General features: G+C 29.2%; 1 protein-coding gene across 1 annotated transcript in view; it reads left to right on the forward strand.

Annotated features, from left to right (window-relative positions):
* LOC113385789 overlaps positions 1-19,589 on the forward strand; it is a 39,235-nt gene that overhangs the window by 3,284 nt on the left and 16,362 nt on the right. The window contains exons 2-5 of the mRNA XM_026623624.1: positions 6,045-6,224; positions 15,182-15,314; positions 17,444-17,642; positions 18,376-18,380. Coding sequence (XP_026479409.1) covers positions 6,045-6,224; positions 15,182-15,314; positions 17,444-17,642; positions 18,376-18,380 — 517 coding nt within the window. The remainder of the gene's footprint in view (positions 1-6,044; positions 6,225-15,181; positions 15,315-17,443; positions 17,643-18,375; positions 18,381-19,589) is intronic.

Genomic DNA, 19,589 nt, shown 5'->3' on the forward strand with positions numbered 1-19,589 from the left:
ATTACGGCTGACAATTATAAATCAACAATTTACTTGTGCTTAACTGGACAGTTGCAAATATAGTAGAGAATCAAAAATTCCATAACTATTTGTAAAATATAAAAAATTTCAATGTGACATGAAAGTTACACGAGCCTATGGGGTCAATCAAGAGAATTAAAGAACATTTTACAATTTGAAAACCTGGAAAGCAATACTGTTTAAAGAATAAAATCGTAATCGTAAATTATAAGTACTTCAGAAATTCTTAACAATTATGATAAGGCAAAAAACATTTAATAACGATCCTATTAGAGGCATAATTCTCGTATCGCCTCCTCCTGTCGACCTAAATTCATTCTTTAAATGTCACTAGTTCGTATGTGATGCACACTTCCGTCAAAACCGTAATAAATCTTTATGAAGAAAATCTTCAAGGACTCGACGTGAATTGAGGTAACAGCAATTTGTGATCATGTAGCGTGGCATATTTAAATTAAATTTACTAGCGTCATTATCATATGCTTATTATATCATCTATATCGTAATACAGACATTGCTGCTTTGAAAAAAAGCTAACGATATAATTAACGAAGATTCAAGTCAGGAAATAAAGTATCCGAAATTTAAAAATATATACAGCGCTTTGATAAAAAACTAAAGACCAGCACTTATGAATTTGCCTGAAGAGTTTACGCATAGGTATTTTTACACAATCTCGGGTGTGGTTTCGCCCATAGGAAAATTGTATCAGGGCAATGTCCGCAATAATATGAGTTTGGTAACGCAAGTTGGGTTTATCTTCAATTTTATGTATTTTTTTAGTAAAAAATTATTTTATATTTCCTGAAGAACCAACGAAGTTCATAACATCCAAAGTTGTGACCTGCCTTGCTTTCATTTTGGATTATAATATTATGGATACATAAATATATTGATTTTTAATATATAGGCAGTCCAGCCGTTTCCGAGATACAGAGCAAGGAGTGCAGAAAATAGAAATCGGGTTTTGAGAGATCGGAGCATCTGATTTGAATGATTCAAAAACCTTTCTACTTGTTTTAACAAAATGCTTTTAAAAAAATTTTTTGTTTTTTAAAATTTTTTTAAAAACTTTTTTTTTATATATCGAAAATAATTCAAATTTTAATTGTAATTCTGACTTAAGTTCTAATATACTTTAATCAAATATTTTTAACTATGCATTTCAGTTTATATAATTCTTATAAATATTAGACAATGTTACAGTATTATTTATAATAATATATTTGAAAACATTTATTATTCTCGAACATTTCGTTACGTACGGGAAGTTCCAGCAATTTTCCTTGAGGCACGATACCATACACCCACTAGTTTATTTTATTTTGAATTTTTTATGTATCGTTTAAATAGAATTAAGTCTACATCAACTGCTGAATTTTTCTCTATTTCTTGTTTAATTTATAAATTTGCACGATCGATAAGTCGATTTAAATTTTGCATATAAATTGAAATTGCATTAAATTTTTGTAAACATAAAGGATAAAGTAATGGTATATTAGGACACATTATAGTCATTATAAATTTATTCATTAACATTCGTTAAAATATATAAATTGATACTTTCATGGCACTTATATAAATTAGTTTTTTCGGTTAAAATAAATTTCGAAAATATTCAACTAAAGATTATATGCATGCTATATATTTTTATTCTTCATTAATTGTGGCTAATGATATCAAAAATATTATTTTAAGCATATGATGCCATAAACATTAAATAGATACACATAACTAGAGGTCGATTATTCAATTAATTTATAATATTAATAACAGTTCTATCGTAACAAAAAATATTATCGTTTACGAGTATTGTTGATAGTTATGTATATACATACATATATGTTTTTGATGCGGAACAGAAAGTAAAAAGTGAGAAATTTTATTGAATATAAGCCAGTTGCATGACAATGCGCTCTTAAGATTCTTTATATGGTTAGAGATATGGCCATCAAACAAAAAATATAAGCGAAAAGCTTAGCGAAATTTTAATTTAATTATGTAGGTTTATTTAATCGATAATTAAATTCAATTTTACTTACTGTATTAACAGCATTTAAATTATTCAAATCGATTCCAATAACGTGAAAACGTGAAACGAACTTATCTGTGAACTATCTTGCATATTTTGAGTATTCATTTAAAACTGCTTTTATACACATATGTGTATGTATTTACAAACATATATATATATATATATCTGTGTATATAATACAAATATTTTATTATATTTGCAATAAAATTTATAGCAATAAATTGAACCATAAAATATCTGTGTAACAAATATGCTAATGCCAACAATAAATATTTGAATCGAAATTCCAATAATAGAGCAGTATCTATTGATACATAAGCTATTATAATTAACCGCAAGTAAGCCAAGAACCTTGTTTGATGTCGTGCGGGAAATAATTATCGTATTTTCAGTACAAGATATAAAAATGATTATTGATCGAGTCACCAACGCTATTATATGCTTTGTAATTGAATTGCTGCTGATCAACTGCAAAGAATACTGTATATACATACATGGTGAAAGTTTTGATTTTTGCGACATCTGAATAATGTGAAATCTCTCTTCAGAAAATGAAATTCATCAACACGTATTCAATAAAAGCACGTGAATGGACTTACTTATTCTTGGGTCATACCAATAACTCACTAAGACAGTCTGACATGAGCGACATGGTTTTAAACTCAAAAATATATAGTTAAACTTATAAATTTATAGCATATCAAAGTATATTTGCATACGTTTTTGTTTTTACATTGATATTTTTAATAAATTTAAAATTACATTAATGCCACAAACAAAAGATTAGAATTGACAAAGTGAGTATTCACAGAAAGAATGCAATATTTGTCTTTATTAACGTTTAACTAAATATGCTTTTTCTCAATGTCAATAAATCTTTTAATAATTATCTGATTAAAATTAAACGTTTTTTTTTCATTTATTTCGAATTATAATGTGAACATAAACTACTATATCCAAAGATACTCAGGCATATGTTAATCAATAGAGGTCAAGATTTTGACCAATTGGGGCAAATTTAAAATTAATTTAGTTAATAAGTTCGATCATTATTTTCTGAATTTAATTAATCGTGGTGTTTTATATCCCAACTATTACATGTATCACTACTTTCTAAAGTCTCCCGAGAGGGATATAAATTTCGCCATGCCAAACAAGCAATCACGTTAAAATATTCAAAATAATACAGAGCTATTTATTATTTATTTTTTACAGGAAGTGTAGAAATCATTATCATTATTATTCATACTTTAAAGATTTTTAAACTTTTACCATGAATTAACATTGAAGTTCTTGTCCATAACCTGATGGTGCTGCAGGTGGACCACATCTGGCGCTTAAAGCAATAAATCGTAGAAATATTACTGATATTACATAATCATTTATCATTAATTATATTTTGACTTTCTCTATATATAATTTTGGCTGGCATCATTCTCATTTAAATTAGATCGAAATCTGCTTTTGAATTTAATGTACATAGAAAGTAGTTAGCGTCATTATACGATGATGAATGTAACCAGAGGAAGTATGTTTCCTTTGTATAACTTAACGTAGTAGTAATAATTAAAATAATAGACAAATTTCCATTAATCAATATAATGTCACGTGTGCGAATGATTCTTAATTTTCGAATTAATTAATATGATATGTATATAAATAAATTATGTATTTATTTTCTAACATTGATGACACAAGATTTTTAACTACTTGAAATGAACATTCTATTCTCCCCTCATTTTGTTTCATTATAAGTTTATCGAATTTTCGAAAATAGCTTCGAAAACGAACAAAGCATCACATGGATATTTTTTTTAACAATAAGCGAGAATGAAATTCTGTAAAATTAAATCTGATATTCGTTATTGCCAATTGCCATGCTGCTGTAAACTTACATTTCTCATATTGTTGTGATTATAGTAATATTGTATATAGTGATAATAGTTAATTAACAAAATAGTAATTGTTATTATTAAATTAGGATTTGTCAAATCACATTATTTGAAATTCGTATTCGAGTATTTTATAGATATTATTAGGAAAATTATTATTTTATGCAAATCACAAATGGTATGCCAAAATTCATGATTACCAAAATGGTAATCAAAATTAAACTAAGGTCAATAGAAAACATATTACTCAATAATATGTTTAATAATACATTTTTGTAATTTCATTTATTTATAACGATCAGATGCAAATGGTGTTCTGTAAATTGAAAAGCTAAAAAAAGCAAAAAGCAAAAAGCTTTTGTAAATTATGATGGCTCTAAAATTGAATGTATAGTTGAAACGACACAGTTAAGCATGTATTTGTATAAATATAAAAATAATATTATACTTGTACAAATTCAGGTTCTGAATTAAGTTATATTTGAGCTGATATAACTCTGAGAATAAGTCTTATATGGCTTCTCTAAATACATTCTAAAATTCAGGATTTAGTTAAGAACACTTTTAGAGTAGTTGGATAAGACTTATTGTCGAAGTTATTTCCGCTCGAATATAATTTCTAAAATGGAATCAATCATATCATGGGATATAATTAACTTCGGAGTTACCCAACCCACATAATAATATAAACACATCATCTGTGAGTGTTTGTATATGCTTATTATAATTGCGAAATATATCATAAAAGGTTAACAAATATTTGCGGAATTGACTGCGCCGTATTGCGGAATCTACATTGGACGAATTTTATTCGCACTTTGCTTATGAATTCACTTTTCCTATAGTGCAATGTTGGCCTAGAGCAGAGATTTTCAAAGTGGTCCACATGAACCGCAAGGGGTCCATGACAAACTTCAAGCCATTCATTGCATCGAAAAATAAATTTGGGGGTCCACGGTACTGGATCACAACACATCAAGTTAATAAGAAACACTAAAGTACCTCAAGAAGACCATGAAATATCTCGACATATACCTCGATAGAAAACTTAATTGTCGAATCTACATAAAAAAGAGGCAACAGCTTGAGATAAAAACCAAAAAGCTTTATAACCAAATCCAGATTAAGCTCGTACAATAAGCTGCTTTTGTATAAAACTTTATTCAAACCAATTTGGTGCTATGAAATACTATTGTGACGTAGGTGCTCATAAGACTAATATAGAAATTATACAGAAATTTCAGAACGAATGTTTGTTTTATATCTCGAACTGGCTGATTCATCTTGACACAAACACACCTACCATAAAAGTTGTAATAACAAAAACAACACACAAATATAGGAACAAGCTCATCAGTCACCCAGTCAACTCCTTAATTAACAGAGAACTATCGACGTAGATTAGAAAAAAGCGCCACTTGATCTAAGTCATAAATTTTTCTGATAGATTGAATTAACTTAGTTATTATTTAGAAGTATTCTTCTAAATAATAACTAAGTTAATTCAATCTTTATCAGAAAAAATTATGAAATATATTATTTATAAATATATTTATAAAATTTATGAAATATATTATTTATAAATATATTTATAAGTGAATAGTTATCATCATATCATTATCATTAAAATATTGTTAATACTAAAACATATCAATATAGTATACAATATCCCTTTACGACTGACAATTGTAAATTCCCCAAATTTACTAAATGTCCTTAACTTGGACAGTTGTAAATAAAATAGAGAATAGAAAAAAATATCTATTTTCTTTAATCAATGGCCTTTCCCGTTGACTTCAAAAACTCATTTAAAATTAATTTCCTTTTAAAGTTAAATGGAGTATTTGTATGAGTAAATTTTCTTCCGGTTTTAATTTCAAACTGATGAAAAAAATAATATCCACATCAATAGTAAATAGGGAGGTCCATCACGAAGCAAAAAACATCCACGGCACAAGAGTTTGGGAAACCCATATCGTAGAGTAAATAAATACTGCATAGATTTAAATGCCTAATGAAAATTATCATGAATTTAATATTTCAATGATTTGACTTCTTTATGATAGAAACTAAATTGTTTCTTATGATTGTTTCAGCCAGCGGCCCCTGACATGAGGGGCTGGTTCGACGCATTCCGCAGCGACGGCGGTCCCACGCTGTATGGCTTCAACAACCGCACCCCGGTCACGGGAGATGTCCACACGGTGGCCGCGTGCGTTTTGTTCGGCACGCTCTACCTCGCTTTCTTGCTCGTCTTCCCTGGCGTACGAAAACAGGTCAGTAATAATAGTTAATTTATATACATATATAAGCATATTTCTTTGATATTTTTAGTGGTCAAGGTTCATATTTATTGCGCGCCGAGCCTTGTACCATTGTTCTGAAGAGTGGTGTAACTCGTAATATTAATCGTTGGTACAGTGCTAATGGCCATAATTAATCGGATGGAAAGAGATCAGATAAACCTAACTAATCCGAAATGACAGAAATGACACAGGAATTGAAAATATTGCAATACAATTGTAGATCAGTGTTTGCCAACAAAGGCTGCATTGAACAAAATAGTTTGAAATAAAGTTAAAAATAGTTTGAAATAATGTTAAAAATAGTTTAATCGTATATAAAAAGGTTTGAGAATAAAAATTAAATTGAATAGAAGTAATGAAAGAAGTAATGGAAGTAATGGAAGTAATGAAGACGTAAGAAGATAGAAGATATAAAAGAAGGAATAAGAAGAATGAAATTACGTTGAAGAGTACATAGAATAGGATAGAATATATAAAATAGGAAGAAGAATAGGATTTATATAAGAAAAATAGTATGAACATGAAGATTGTATTGAAATTGAAATATTGTAATGAAATTAAAATATGTTGTAGGTGGCTAAATGCTCGAGTAAGCGAGGCCAATGAAAATAATATAAAAAAAAAATCGTTGGTACACGCTTTCTTCTTGCAATGTTCAAGCATTGCATTTTCCATGAACGTGTTTTATTTAAATTTTTTAATCTATTTTATTAAATGACTTATGTGCGATTCATCATCTCAAATAAAAAATTACGATTTATGGCTTGAAGTAAAGGAAGTACTGAAAAATGGTATATATGGACAAAATGACACAATGGTCCTTTTTAGAATATGGCTGGTTTTAATAACGTTTTCGCGACTTGCATACCACGAAGAGCTATAATAATAATCATGTCAGATGTTGAGCTTTATTGTCAGTCTGGTCAAAAGTCAGTTCAAAAGTGTGTAGCGTCTTCAAAAGTTTATTTTCGTTTTCTCTTGTTTTTTGAGGAAAATTATTGAATTTATGCTAGTACTAGTGATTTTAATCAATTTTATTACTATTACCAGGTGCTTGATGATAATTTTTTTTTTTATTTTTGGGCAAAATGACATATTATGAACAAAATGCCATTATTTTGCCAGTTCTACAGTAGTACTTCATTCGAAACCACGTAAAACTAAAATTAAAACTTGTAAAAGATGATATTGGCTTTCAACTTTTACTCTACTTTTAAAACCAGACCAAAGTATCCATTGGTAAAAACAATGGTCTGTAATTTGTTGGAAAGACTTTTTTCCCCGTTATGAGCCTGGCCAAAGCTATTTATGATGTTTCCTTTGGCCTAATGCTACATGTGCTGATGTTCCAAAGAGTTCCAAACGATTTATTTGTGAACTGCCATCTTAAAATTAATATCTAAGTATGTTATTAGCTTAGGTCATTTTGTCCATACTATGTTGACAAAACGGTTTTTGTAGTTGGTTGCATTTTTTCTTAATAAACATGTTATTATAGTTCCTACTTAATTGAAAGACTGTTACTTGCAATCAATGAACCAATTAATCAAAGATGAGCAAAAACGATTGGAACTGGTTAAATAGATACAATATCAATAAAATTAAATTAAACACTTTCAACTTATAGATTAAAATATATTCCGACTGTTGGAACAAGCTATGAACAATAAAAAAAGATAATTATCAATTAAATGTCATTAAAAAAACAAAAACCATGTCATTTTGTCCCTACTTCCCCCACATGTTTTATTCATGATTATCCATTTTCTTGGTATTATTTTTTATTCAAGAATATTAGTACATATTTTCCATTTTTCACAATTAGTAATATTTTTTAACAAACAAAATTTGTGCATATTTTTTTATCTGATATTTTCTTACTTATACTTCTTGCTTATACTCCAATTCATTTTTCATTGAAGTTTCACACGATTGACTTATTACAGATATTTATTAAATAAATAGATCCTCATTTTTTAATTATCATTAAATGCTAATTGAAATGTAATTAAAATTATTATATCATTAGAATGATAAATTCGACAAAGCAACTGACATTGGATAAGCATATTCAAGTAAACTGATCAAAAATCGATGTAATGAAGTGTTTCCATTTTGATATGATAATTTAAATTAATTGAAAAGCAGTATGATAATTCTCGATACTATATAATATTTAATTTATTGCTTTGAACTTATTAATCAGTGGAGCATTAACAATAGATGTTGACATCATATTTCACATAAATTATAATATAAATGAGTAACGCATTTATCGATGACTAATTTTGTTTCAGAGATTCACCACGTTTGTTACCGTCACCTTAAGTTTGTTTGTTGGCTGCGTTATTTTAGGTAAGTAATCAATATATTATAATTTATTTTGAATCAATTCATTCAAAATCATATCTAAATTGCTATCTCAAACTAAAATGAGTTAGTATTACTCAAAAGTTCAAATAAAATTAGTTGTTAAGCTTTCTGTACATTTTGTTTGTATTCTAAGAAACAATCAGTTTGTACTGGTGAGCATTTTTATATGGTAAATCAATGATTGTCCTATCTATTTGATTATTTTTATTCAAAGGTACTCCGATGGTTTTCTATTTTATTGTCGTAAGTTAATTAATGGTCATAATGTTAGTAAATATGAATGGTCATAATGTTAACAAATCTTTCTCAATATTACCTTTCATTTTACTTGGACTTAGTATACATTTCCCTTTATATGCGATTTTGTTTTTGTACAGGCAAACAATATTTAAATTTTAGCAACATTTTTAACCAAATAGCAATTATTTACAAAGCATGTCGTCAACTTAGGCAATTTGTTAAATTGATGGTTTTGGTGAATTTTATGGCATTATAATTATGTAAAATTAATAAACACTTTATTAAATTATTAATTTATTTGAAATATAAAGAAGCTGAATGCGTGTCGAAATGCGTTTTCACACTGGTTGACTGAATCCGATTTAAATATTATTACAAACTTCTACGGAAATTACAAATATTAAATTATATGATCGTTTATTTGCCATAATGTTATCGTTATTTAAACGCTCCAGAGGTTCTGAAATGGAAATAAATTAAATATTTTTATCGGCATAACAAGAAATTCTAAAATAAAATAGTATTTCTTAGCAATTAAATTAAAAATGTATTAAAAGTAGCTGTGATAAGCTATAAATCTCTGAGTGCTGTGAAATCATTTCAGGTGCAAATTATATTTTTTTTTTTGCAATTAGCAATATTTCATTCAATTTCGACTCACTTGTCACGATATATACTCTTACTATGAGATGTATGAATTTATTCAGGTTCATTGAAAAGTTCTTGATCCCATAATAATTAATATGTAATAAAGATGCAATTATATATAATTAAATTTAATTTTTTTAGTCGATTTGTAACGATACATTAGTAGCTTAGAAATATATCATTAGGAAAATTGCAGAAATTAAGTCTTCAAAAAATGTAAAATGAGCCAACTCACTCCTTCGAATATAAAATATAAGCAGAAAATTCTGACGGCGGATTTTTGTTTCAGAGATCAGTTTTCGTGAAAGAAAATTTTATGATCAGTTTTCATGATGTAAAAATTGCTTTTCGTTTCTAATCATACATGCTTGTAAATCGAAATATTAGAATAAACTTTCTATATCTTGACGCATCGAGTTTAAATATGTTTATTTGTGTAGAGAAGGAATTGCGTTTAGGCATCCGAGACTAGGTCTTTTGACTGGGTATGTCGGGCTTGATACTCAGGACAATAATATAGAATCATTTTTAAGTATCGCTTATCTTATATATAAAAATAGAGCTCTACAAAATGTTAGGTATGCTGAAACTCAAAAACGGCTAAACCGATTTGGCTAGAGATTGTGGGAAAGGTGAGATATTATTTCAAAACCGCATAAAAACTTGTTTTTTTTTTTTTATAAAAACGTAATTTGCATGAAACAATTGCATGCCGCTCATACGTCAAATGGTTTTGATAGATAATGTTCGAATTAATTTATTAGGATGTTTTATATGAATATTATTTATTGTAGTAAGTAATTTTATTTATATGCAAAAAGAATACAAGAAACTCAAAATATTAAACTTTTTTGAAATGTTTAAAACAACAGTTTTTGGATTCTCTAGAAATTATTTACAAATACTTTTCATGGTAAAATAATGTTTGCTGGATCAGCCAGTTAAATATATATTTGTAAATCTTATTTTTTTTCAAATTTGTAAAAATTTGAATTTTCTGCAATTTGCCTTAACAAACAAGTAGATTATTGATTTCTAGTATAGCTGGAACACAATGAAGTCCATAAACTTAGTTCATGATGGTACAAATTAAATAAATCTTCACCTTCTATCGAACAAACAAAGTTTCAAATTGTAAAATGCAATACATCCGTTTTCTCCATAATTCCCAATTTCCAATGTTTTTATAAGACGATCGTGACTGATCGCTGTGACGGCTGTCGATCTCCAGAAGAATGCCATGGACAAGGTTTACTGAAAATTTAATAAAATGTCTTCGTAATACTCTGGTATCACGAATTCATAATAGCGCGTCACTTTTAAGAATTCAACAATTTCGAGTACTCAGACATGTTCCATGTTCCATGTTTCATTCAATGTCTGTCTGACTATATTCGGCGATGCTTCAAACAAGGACGGTCTTCGACCTATGCTGGATTTTTCAAAGAACACCTCGGGTTATTCAGTGCAAACATTGAGCGGAATAATTTGAAATTGCTTTAATGGATGTCATGACATTGAACATAATTCCGCGTTTAAAACTCGCGTACACATTTATTATTTTAAACGCATATGGTTCAATCATACACATCAATAATATTGCATTACTTTGCCACCTGAATATAAATAAAAAATAAATTTATTCAAAATGGCATATCAGATAATATTTTGATACGTCTCATACTTGTTTATCTATATCTATAGAGATATGCGCTTATTTATGAATAGATTGATATATTGGTGATTTATCTTTATATAGGTATATTAAATATATATATATTTATTTGAATATTATTTAATTATACACTAATTTATAGGAACGGTGTTTTTTGAAATAATTTTCATATAGTATACCCTACCTATTCAATCTTTGTGGAAATGATGATTTGAACAATTTCCAAAGAGCGAAGCCAATTTTTAAGGAATTTTAATTACATTTTAATTAGTACATAATTTTAGCTTCTGATTCTACTTTTCTATCTAGAGTATTCTTCTTCTTTCTACTTCTAAAATTTTTTAATAATGGTAGTAAACCGCAAAATGTAGTAACAAACATTTGGTGAAAACATCCTACCAAAAATAACACATTTTTCAGATTTCAATTAATACAGATTCGAATATTTGAATATGTATGTATCTTCGAATCACTATTTTGCCTAAAATTAAGTGGGTTCTAGACATAATTTTTGTTTTCAGATCAGTTTATTCGTTTTCTTGGAAATATGGCAGAAAAATAGTATTTAAATATAAGCCATTATATACCAAAGTATTACAAGTCGAACATTTGAGCTGGATGATTTGAAAGTTTTCAACAGACTTCAAAAATAATTACGTTTGTTAGAATAAAATATTTCCAAGTATATTAGAATGTCCTGAAATGTAAGATAATATAAAATCTTTTTGATTTTTGCGATATACCTGTAATTTTTCTTTATAAATTGGCGTTAATCAATATTCATTTAATACATACATTCAATTAATTTTCTATAGTATTTTATTGCAAGAGTTTGTTTTTGAGTGCTTAGGTGGTAGTGGCCTGAGCAGATCATTCGGCAATTGGTGAGTTAGTCGGTTTCTTGTATTTGGTGCAATACTGCTTAATCTCTTCTTCGATGGTTGTTATTCGCACAATTTTGGGACGTTTGCAATCTGTTTTTAAATTTTATTCTGGGATCTCTGAAAAATTGTAATATTTGACTTACTGGCCGCACTCAGAGTTGTAAGCCGTAAGTCTAAATTGGTTTGATAATAATTTTGTAAATTAGTATTTTGTTTTTAATGGAATATTTAGTTAGAAATGTATCAAGGAAACCTAATGTATCTAAGTAAAAAACTTTTGCCAAAATTTCTTCATACACTATTTTTTATGTCACACTTCACACATATATGACTGACGTCTCTACACTAAAACTTTTTTTTTATGTAAAACGTAGCTCTTTATCAAATCGCATATATCAGACATATATGTATGTGGATTGACGTGCTAAATTATTTTTAGTATCAACTAATAATATGTACGAATATCAATAGCAGCATCTGTGTGTTTGCTGCAAGTTCTATATATTATTACTTTCAAATTCAATGCACATTATCTGCAAATTCGACGTGCTGGAAGATTTAAATAATTCCATTTCAAATCAATAAATATCGTTCGGCTGATAATTTAAATTTTCATCCGACAGTATTTCATGTCGATACTTGCACATTCCAAACATTGAGCATTACAATTTGCATGCATTTGGAACATTGCATTATAGTAGGTATTATTTATGGTACGATTGTGACTAATGAAATGCTCATAAGAAAACATTCAATTCATTTTGTGCTGCTGGCCGACATCTCGCCAGTTATCTGCATCTATTATAATAAAGAATGCATTGCATGGGCATGTAAGTAGTTATAATGCTCGTAAATATAACGTCCATTTAGTGTATAAGTTGCCTAATAGTATTTTGCGCAATGCGCAACGTTCGGCTCATTTAATATATTCTATCACGTTCTAGCGAGTAACCAGGTTGCGATTCTAATGTCAAGTAACAAGCACACGCTTTTCTATACGATAACGGCCAACGTATGGTTTCAGTAATTCATCACTTTGTACAAGAAATTGCCGCCAATAAAATGCTGATGAGCGTTCATTAACGACTTATCTTCAATATAAAGACGTACCAGAATTACTTTAGAATACCAAGATCTTGATTGAACTGTTTATTGCCAGTGTTGCAATGTGATCATAAAGATTTCTAAAAAAAAAGTTTCAATAGTAGTTTTAGTTCTAGACCTCAAACGAAACAAGATATTGCTATTAATTGAATGGATTAATAGTACCTACACAAGTAATAGTAGTGCAAACATTGAGAGAATTTATTAAAAGCAATAGAAGGTAATATTTGTAATAGGCGGAAGTCAAATTTCTTGGAAACTGAAAGTATTTAAGCATTTGCGGCATGTTCTCGTTACTAGGTTTATGTTTAAGGTAGACAGATAAAGATAGATAGAAGATAGAGATAGATACGAAATAGAGAGATAGATACAAGATAGAAAATAGATACGCAGATAGAGAGAGATAGATACGCAGATAAGATAGAGGGATAGATACGAAGATAGAGATAAATGGAGAGATACGAAGATAGAGATAAAGGGATAGATACGAAGATAGAGATAGAGGGATAGATACGATGAAATACGAAGATAGGAAGATAGAGAGATAGGAAGATAGAGAGATAGGAAGATAGAGAGATAGGAAGATAGAGAGATAGGAAGATAGAGAGATATAGAAGATAGATAGGAAGATAGAGAGATAGGAAGATTGACAAGTAAAAAGGTGGACACGTAAACTGGTAGAAAGGTAGAAAAGTGTAGAGTAGCCAAGTCGAATGGTAAGCAAATCGATTGGCAGGCAAGTAGACAATTAGACAGGTAAACGTGTTAACAGGTAGGCAGTTACAAACACCTTCCTGTCACTTAGACAGGTAAAAATAGAGTGTTAGACAGGTAGTTCATATACAAATCAAATACTTTTTGATTAAATCGATGATTTACACATCGGAAAGTTCAAGCAAGTAGCCTTCGGGTAAAATACCACCTAACAAATTCTCTTTCTAGCAATATGCCTAACCCTTCCATAATTAAAATAAGGAAGATTTTCTGGAAAATTATCTCCCAAATAATTGGTAAATAAGGTATCGAAGGCATATTAATAAATTTTACAACACATTCCGAATTATTTTTTTTGCTCAAAAATTCAATAATATTAGATACACGAAGAACTTTAACAGAAAAGATACCAAACAAATTCTTAGGAAATAAATACTTACGGATTCATGAATGATTAAGACGAGCTTTATCAATTGTTTAAATATAATAAATAGCTTTATATGTTATTCAATTATACAATTTGATTTAGTATTTCTTCTGTCTGTATACTTACTTCTGTCTAGTGCCAGTTTGAACTTGATAGTTGGACATCACTGATTGGAAGAAATTTTACTTAATTATTAATTAAGTTGAGCACAGAGTTGTTATACTTGTTGTTTTAATATATATATATATATATATATATATATATTATATTACATTATCAAAAACTGCGCCTGGTTTAAACATGTTGAAAGCTTATTGATAGATACTATTATTTTAAGAAAAATTTACACTGGAATCAATGCTCGGTAAACTGAAATCCATATGGATATATATGATAGCTCAGTAGATAATGCTTAATTTTTGTAATTTCGTCCTATAAATTTCAATGTCTATCAAATCACAATTTTTAATTTGCGTCACTAATTCCAATGCTATAATAAGTTCATTAAAATACTGAAAAATACATATCACAGGTTTTATAATTAGCGTCACGATTTATGGGACTTTACAGACATTTATTATATCTCAATATTATTCAAAAAAGTAATCTATCATACTTTTTGTCATTAAATTAGTCGTAAACTGTAATAAGAGAAACATTCAAATTACAAGGTTATAATGCAATAGTGAAGAACTCGTCTAATGACACATCGATTTCCTCCATCCCGGTATTACCAGTTCTGCCAAATAAAATTATATATAATATAAATATTATATATATATTTAATTTTATATAAATAAAATTAGATGTATTTTTATAATTTATGATTATTTTAATTTTATTAATAATAATGTCTTTTCAGTGGCTGTTGGGCGCCGGTTGGCACGTGGCGTGTACGGAGGTAACTGCTTCATATCGGGCATTTTCCAATGAGAAAATTTCCGCAAGAATTGGAGCCCACGTAGGTCTAGGATACGTCAACGTTACGATGACTGGTAAGTGAAACACACCAAATTTGTTCTAAATAATTTTTCTGGTTTAACGAATCACCTCGGTATTTGCATAAATTTTCTAATTGTAAGACATACATATTGTTTGGTCTCTTTGGTTTCGTGAAGTGTACCAATATTTATAAAATATCCATAATATCAATAAAATAGATACAAGATTAGTAAGTATGCAATTCAAAATTCCATAAACAAAAATTTGAATCACAAATATTTATTGATACGAAAGTGCATAAGAAATACCACGGATGCGCATATTTCCAATACAATAATAGGCCACTTCAATTATTAACTAAATTAATTTTTAATTTAAATGTGGGTTTAGATCATAGGTTCCCAAACTTGTTCGTGCCATGGGCCCCTTGCAATGTTTTTTTGTTTTGTTATGGACCCCCTATATTAAAGTGACCACACGTACCAGTTTCGCCAGAACAGTCGCGGATTTCCATCAAGTGATCCGGGTTTTTATAAAATCAATTTTTGGCCGGATTATGCCGCGTTCAATTCGGAGCCCAATTCATATTTTTTTTTTTTATTATTTGTGACCAAAATTTGAAGTTGGCCATTTAGTTTTTCAGATATGCGAGGTTGTTGGGTGGCTGGCTCCGCTCTCAATACTGGTATTGAACAAGATTGTATGTTTTCAAAAATGCATAATTCGATTTTGATGAAACTTGAAATACCACATTGTTACTGCATTTTACTAAAATTTGAACAAATTTTTGAGTTGAAGCATTCAATAGTTTCTGAGATATGCGAGGTTGATGGGTGGCTGGCTTCGCGCTCAATACAAACATTTAAAGTTTAAATCATTTCTAAATATACTGGGGACCTCCATTTTTATTTAGTGGACCCCCAAATTTTGTTTTCCCTACCGTGGGGACCCCATGAAAGTTGCCATGGACCCCTAATTTTTCATATTTTCAATATTGAAAGAAAAACAAATTTTAAAAATAAGTAAACAAATTTAATAAGTTATCCGTAAATAGTACATACAGGAAAGTTTAGAAATAATGATATGTAATTTTTTTTAAGACAATTTAAATATTTGTTTATCCTATGCATATCCAGAGTTAGATGTTTAATATTCAAAATACAGATTAGGCCCTAGAACATTTAGAATTTTGAGATTTTTTCAAAAAAATTAACGTTACTAAAATCTAGTTAAAACCTTCATGATATGATTTTATTAAGTTGGATCTGAATTGCTAACGATTAGGCAATAATGCAATTGATAATTAAATGATATGCAACTGTTATACTCTGCATTTCTGAGCATACCATTTCAATTTAACTTTATAAATAATATTTCTGGATATAAATATCAGTGTAAATAAAAAGTGGTGTTCGTTACGTATATGTTCAGTCATGAATTTTATCAAATTATACGATTAAAAACCAGTATCATTTCTAAAATCACTCTATTACACTATGTTAAAACTATTTTTATTTAAGTTGACTGTCAGACGACCTTGAAAGTCAAGCCATTGTCTTTTTACCTATTTTGGATATGTATACTAGACACATTACAAACCCATTGTCGCTTTTTTGTACTCTATAAATCTTGTTCTGTGTTTTGATTTTATTATTGTAGTGCATGTTATTGTCCATTAGCAGCAGAAAACGTGATATTAAAATGACCTTAACGAACCAAACTGTCGAAATTTGTTTGTCCGGCGACTAAAAACAAGTTTTATCATATCTTTACTGTTGCTTCACTGTCGAATGATAAATTAAAGAACGACGCAGGTGACGGCGATATGTATTTTCTCGAATTAATACCTACAAATTATTCATATAAAATTATGAAGGCGGAATAAATAAGTGTAATACGGTGCAGAAACATATTCTTTAATAGCTTTTGGGTAATTTCAATAAAAACTATCGGGTATTTTGAATATGAGGTGCTTATTCCCATATGGTGCTAGACTGCTAGTTCATAACCACCAAAAATTGTGGTGGCATAATACATATTTGAACATATTATAAATAAATCGGATTAAACGGATCTTATTACAGGTAGCAACCCAAACGGCTGCCCTACCTATATGTGATAAATTTATTAGTACAATTTCTGTAATACTAATTTTTTTATTAGTGAAGTGAAATTTTATTAGTGCAAGACATCAGGCTCTCCGAGCTGGGCATCAAACCTGGATATTCTGGTTCAAATCCCATAGCTTTAATCACTAATGAAGAGGAGCTTTGGCGTTCAGTAGAATATCAATTTCCTCATAATATTAATGAGATTCAAAAGCGAGCAAAGAATTTGTTTGAAGCATCCATGTATACAGCGACTGATTATCTGATTAAAGTGTAAGAAAAAGGGACCAGTTCTTACTGATAATAGATGCCAAACGTGAAGAACTATACTTCTAATACTATACTATCTAAACGTAGATACTACCTATATGTATTTCTAATTTTAACTTCCCGTAGGGTAAGTTATAGTATTGCAAAAAAATCGAAATGAAATTGGCATATCTATGCGTTTCAAAGGTTTTTGAACGTTTTGGCATACCTTGGAAAAAATGGATGTAGTGTGTGTGTGCGGTGTGCGTGTGTGTATGTTATGTGTGGATACAATTTCTCATCGACGATTTCTAGAACACGAATGAACAATTGAATTATTACAAATGCAACATTCCTATGAACATTCAACGAGATTGACTAGGAGGCGTGGTGATTAGTTTTTGGCAAAGGCAGATTCAGCCGTTTGAAAGATACGGGGCAAAAGTTTCAAAAATGGTAATTCAATTTTTTGGAGACCTAGCGACCGATTTGAATGATTCATGGAATTTTATTTGTATTGACGAGAAGAACTGACGAATTTTTGGAAAGGCAGGTCTAGCAGTTTCAGAGTAATTATGCTTTCATCAAAGTAAACATGATTAGACAAAAAATGAGTTGTCTAATCTTGTGCGTTGTAAAAATATGTTTGTCCCTAACTTATTTAGGAAACCAAAATGCACCTGAAATGCCATTGTTACTTCAATCATTCAAGTTTTAAATTTTCTGTGTTTTTCTATTATTTTAAATGAATTTTTAGTCAAAGTATGTTATTACGCAGTCTTAAATTAAATAACTAAATTAATTGTGGAAATACCATTTCACTTTCACGAGTATATTATGCAATCCGCCTTAGTCATAAAAGAATTTTATAATGAAATTATTCAAATTACATTGCAGCGCATTAATAATATGAAGTAGCGTTATGAAATTATTCAAAGATTTCTGGAAAGCAGGAAGTAATCATCTAGTACATACTGCATTGCTTCTATATTTAAATTCTTCACATGAACAGTAGTATGCACAGAATAATTTTGTAATGATTTTATGATAGCACTGAAAATTTCATACTGAAATCGAATAAAGCAGCATTATGGAAAATCTAGCCAGTAACAAATTCTTGATTCTCTTCACTTAAATTAAGTACTACTTTTTCTCAAAAAAAGTAGTTACTATCAATATCACTTTACCCACTTCAAATCAAATTCTCCTTAAACTGCAATCTATTAAGTATACGAGGTGTGTTCAAAAAGTACCCGGAATTACTAATAATTAAATTTCGCGGGTCTGGAGTGTCTGATTGTCAATTTTTTTTTTTTATGTGTTGGTATACATGCCCTAAAGTATGATGAAATTTTCAGCTATATTCACTGTTTATTTTGTCTGTGGTAGTCGCTAAGGTTCGACGTGTTTTTTCTGAGCTCGGCGATTTTTACAATGGAAGAATTGAAAAGTCAAAGAATTTGTATTAAATTTTGCGTAAAAAATGAAATAAAGTGTTGCAAAGTGCAAAAATTCACCAGATATGGCTCCGTGTGACTTTTTCTATTCCCAAAGTTGAAGAGACCCATGAAAGGACGGCGGTTTTCCTCGATTGAAGAAAATCGCTGAGAGCTCAAGGACATATCAAAAAGTGAATATCAAGGGTGCTTCGAAAATTGGAAAAAACGCTGGCATAAGTGTATTATATCTGGGGGGACTACTTTGAAGGGGACCACATTAATGTAGACGAATAAATAAATATTTTTTGAAAAAACGAAAATTCCCGGTACTTTTTGAACAGACCTCGTATATTTATTGTGGTTGAAAAGGCCATAAAAGCTCTTCAACTTTCTATTATACCCAAAACTTATATTTTTTCATAATAACTCTGAATTACTTAATTTGTGAAAACAATTAATCACTTACATAAATACATTTTCAAGAAACATTTCAGAAAGCCATTAATCAACGTCTAATTGAATATAATCAACA

The sequence above is a fragment of the Ctenocephalides felis genome, unplaced genomic scaffold (genome assembly GCF_003426905.1).
Source record: "Ctenocephalides felis isolate EL2017-DRISC unplaced genomic scaffold, ASM342690v1 CF-g0.4_SCAFFOLD_03571, whole genome shotgun sequence".
NCBI lineage: Eukaryota > Metazoa > Arthropoda > Insecta > Siphonaptera > Pulicidae > Ctenocephalides > Ctenocephalides felis.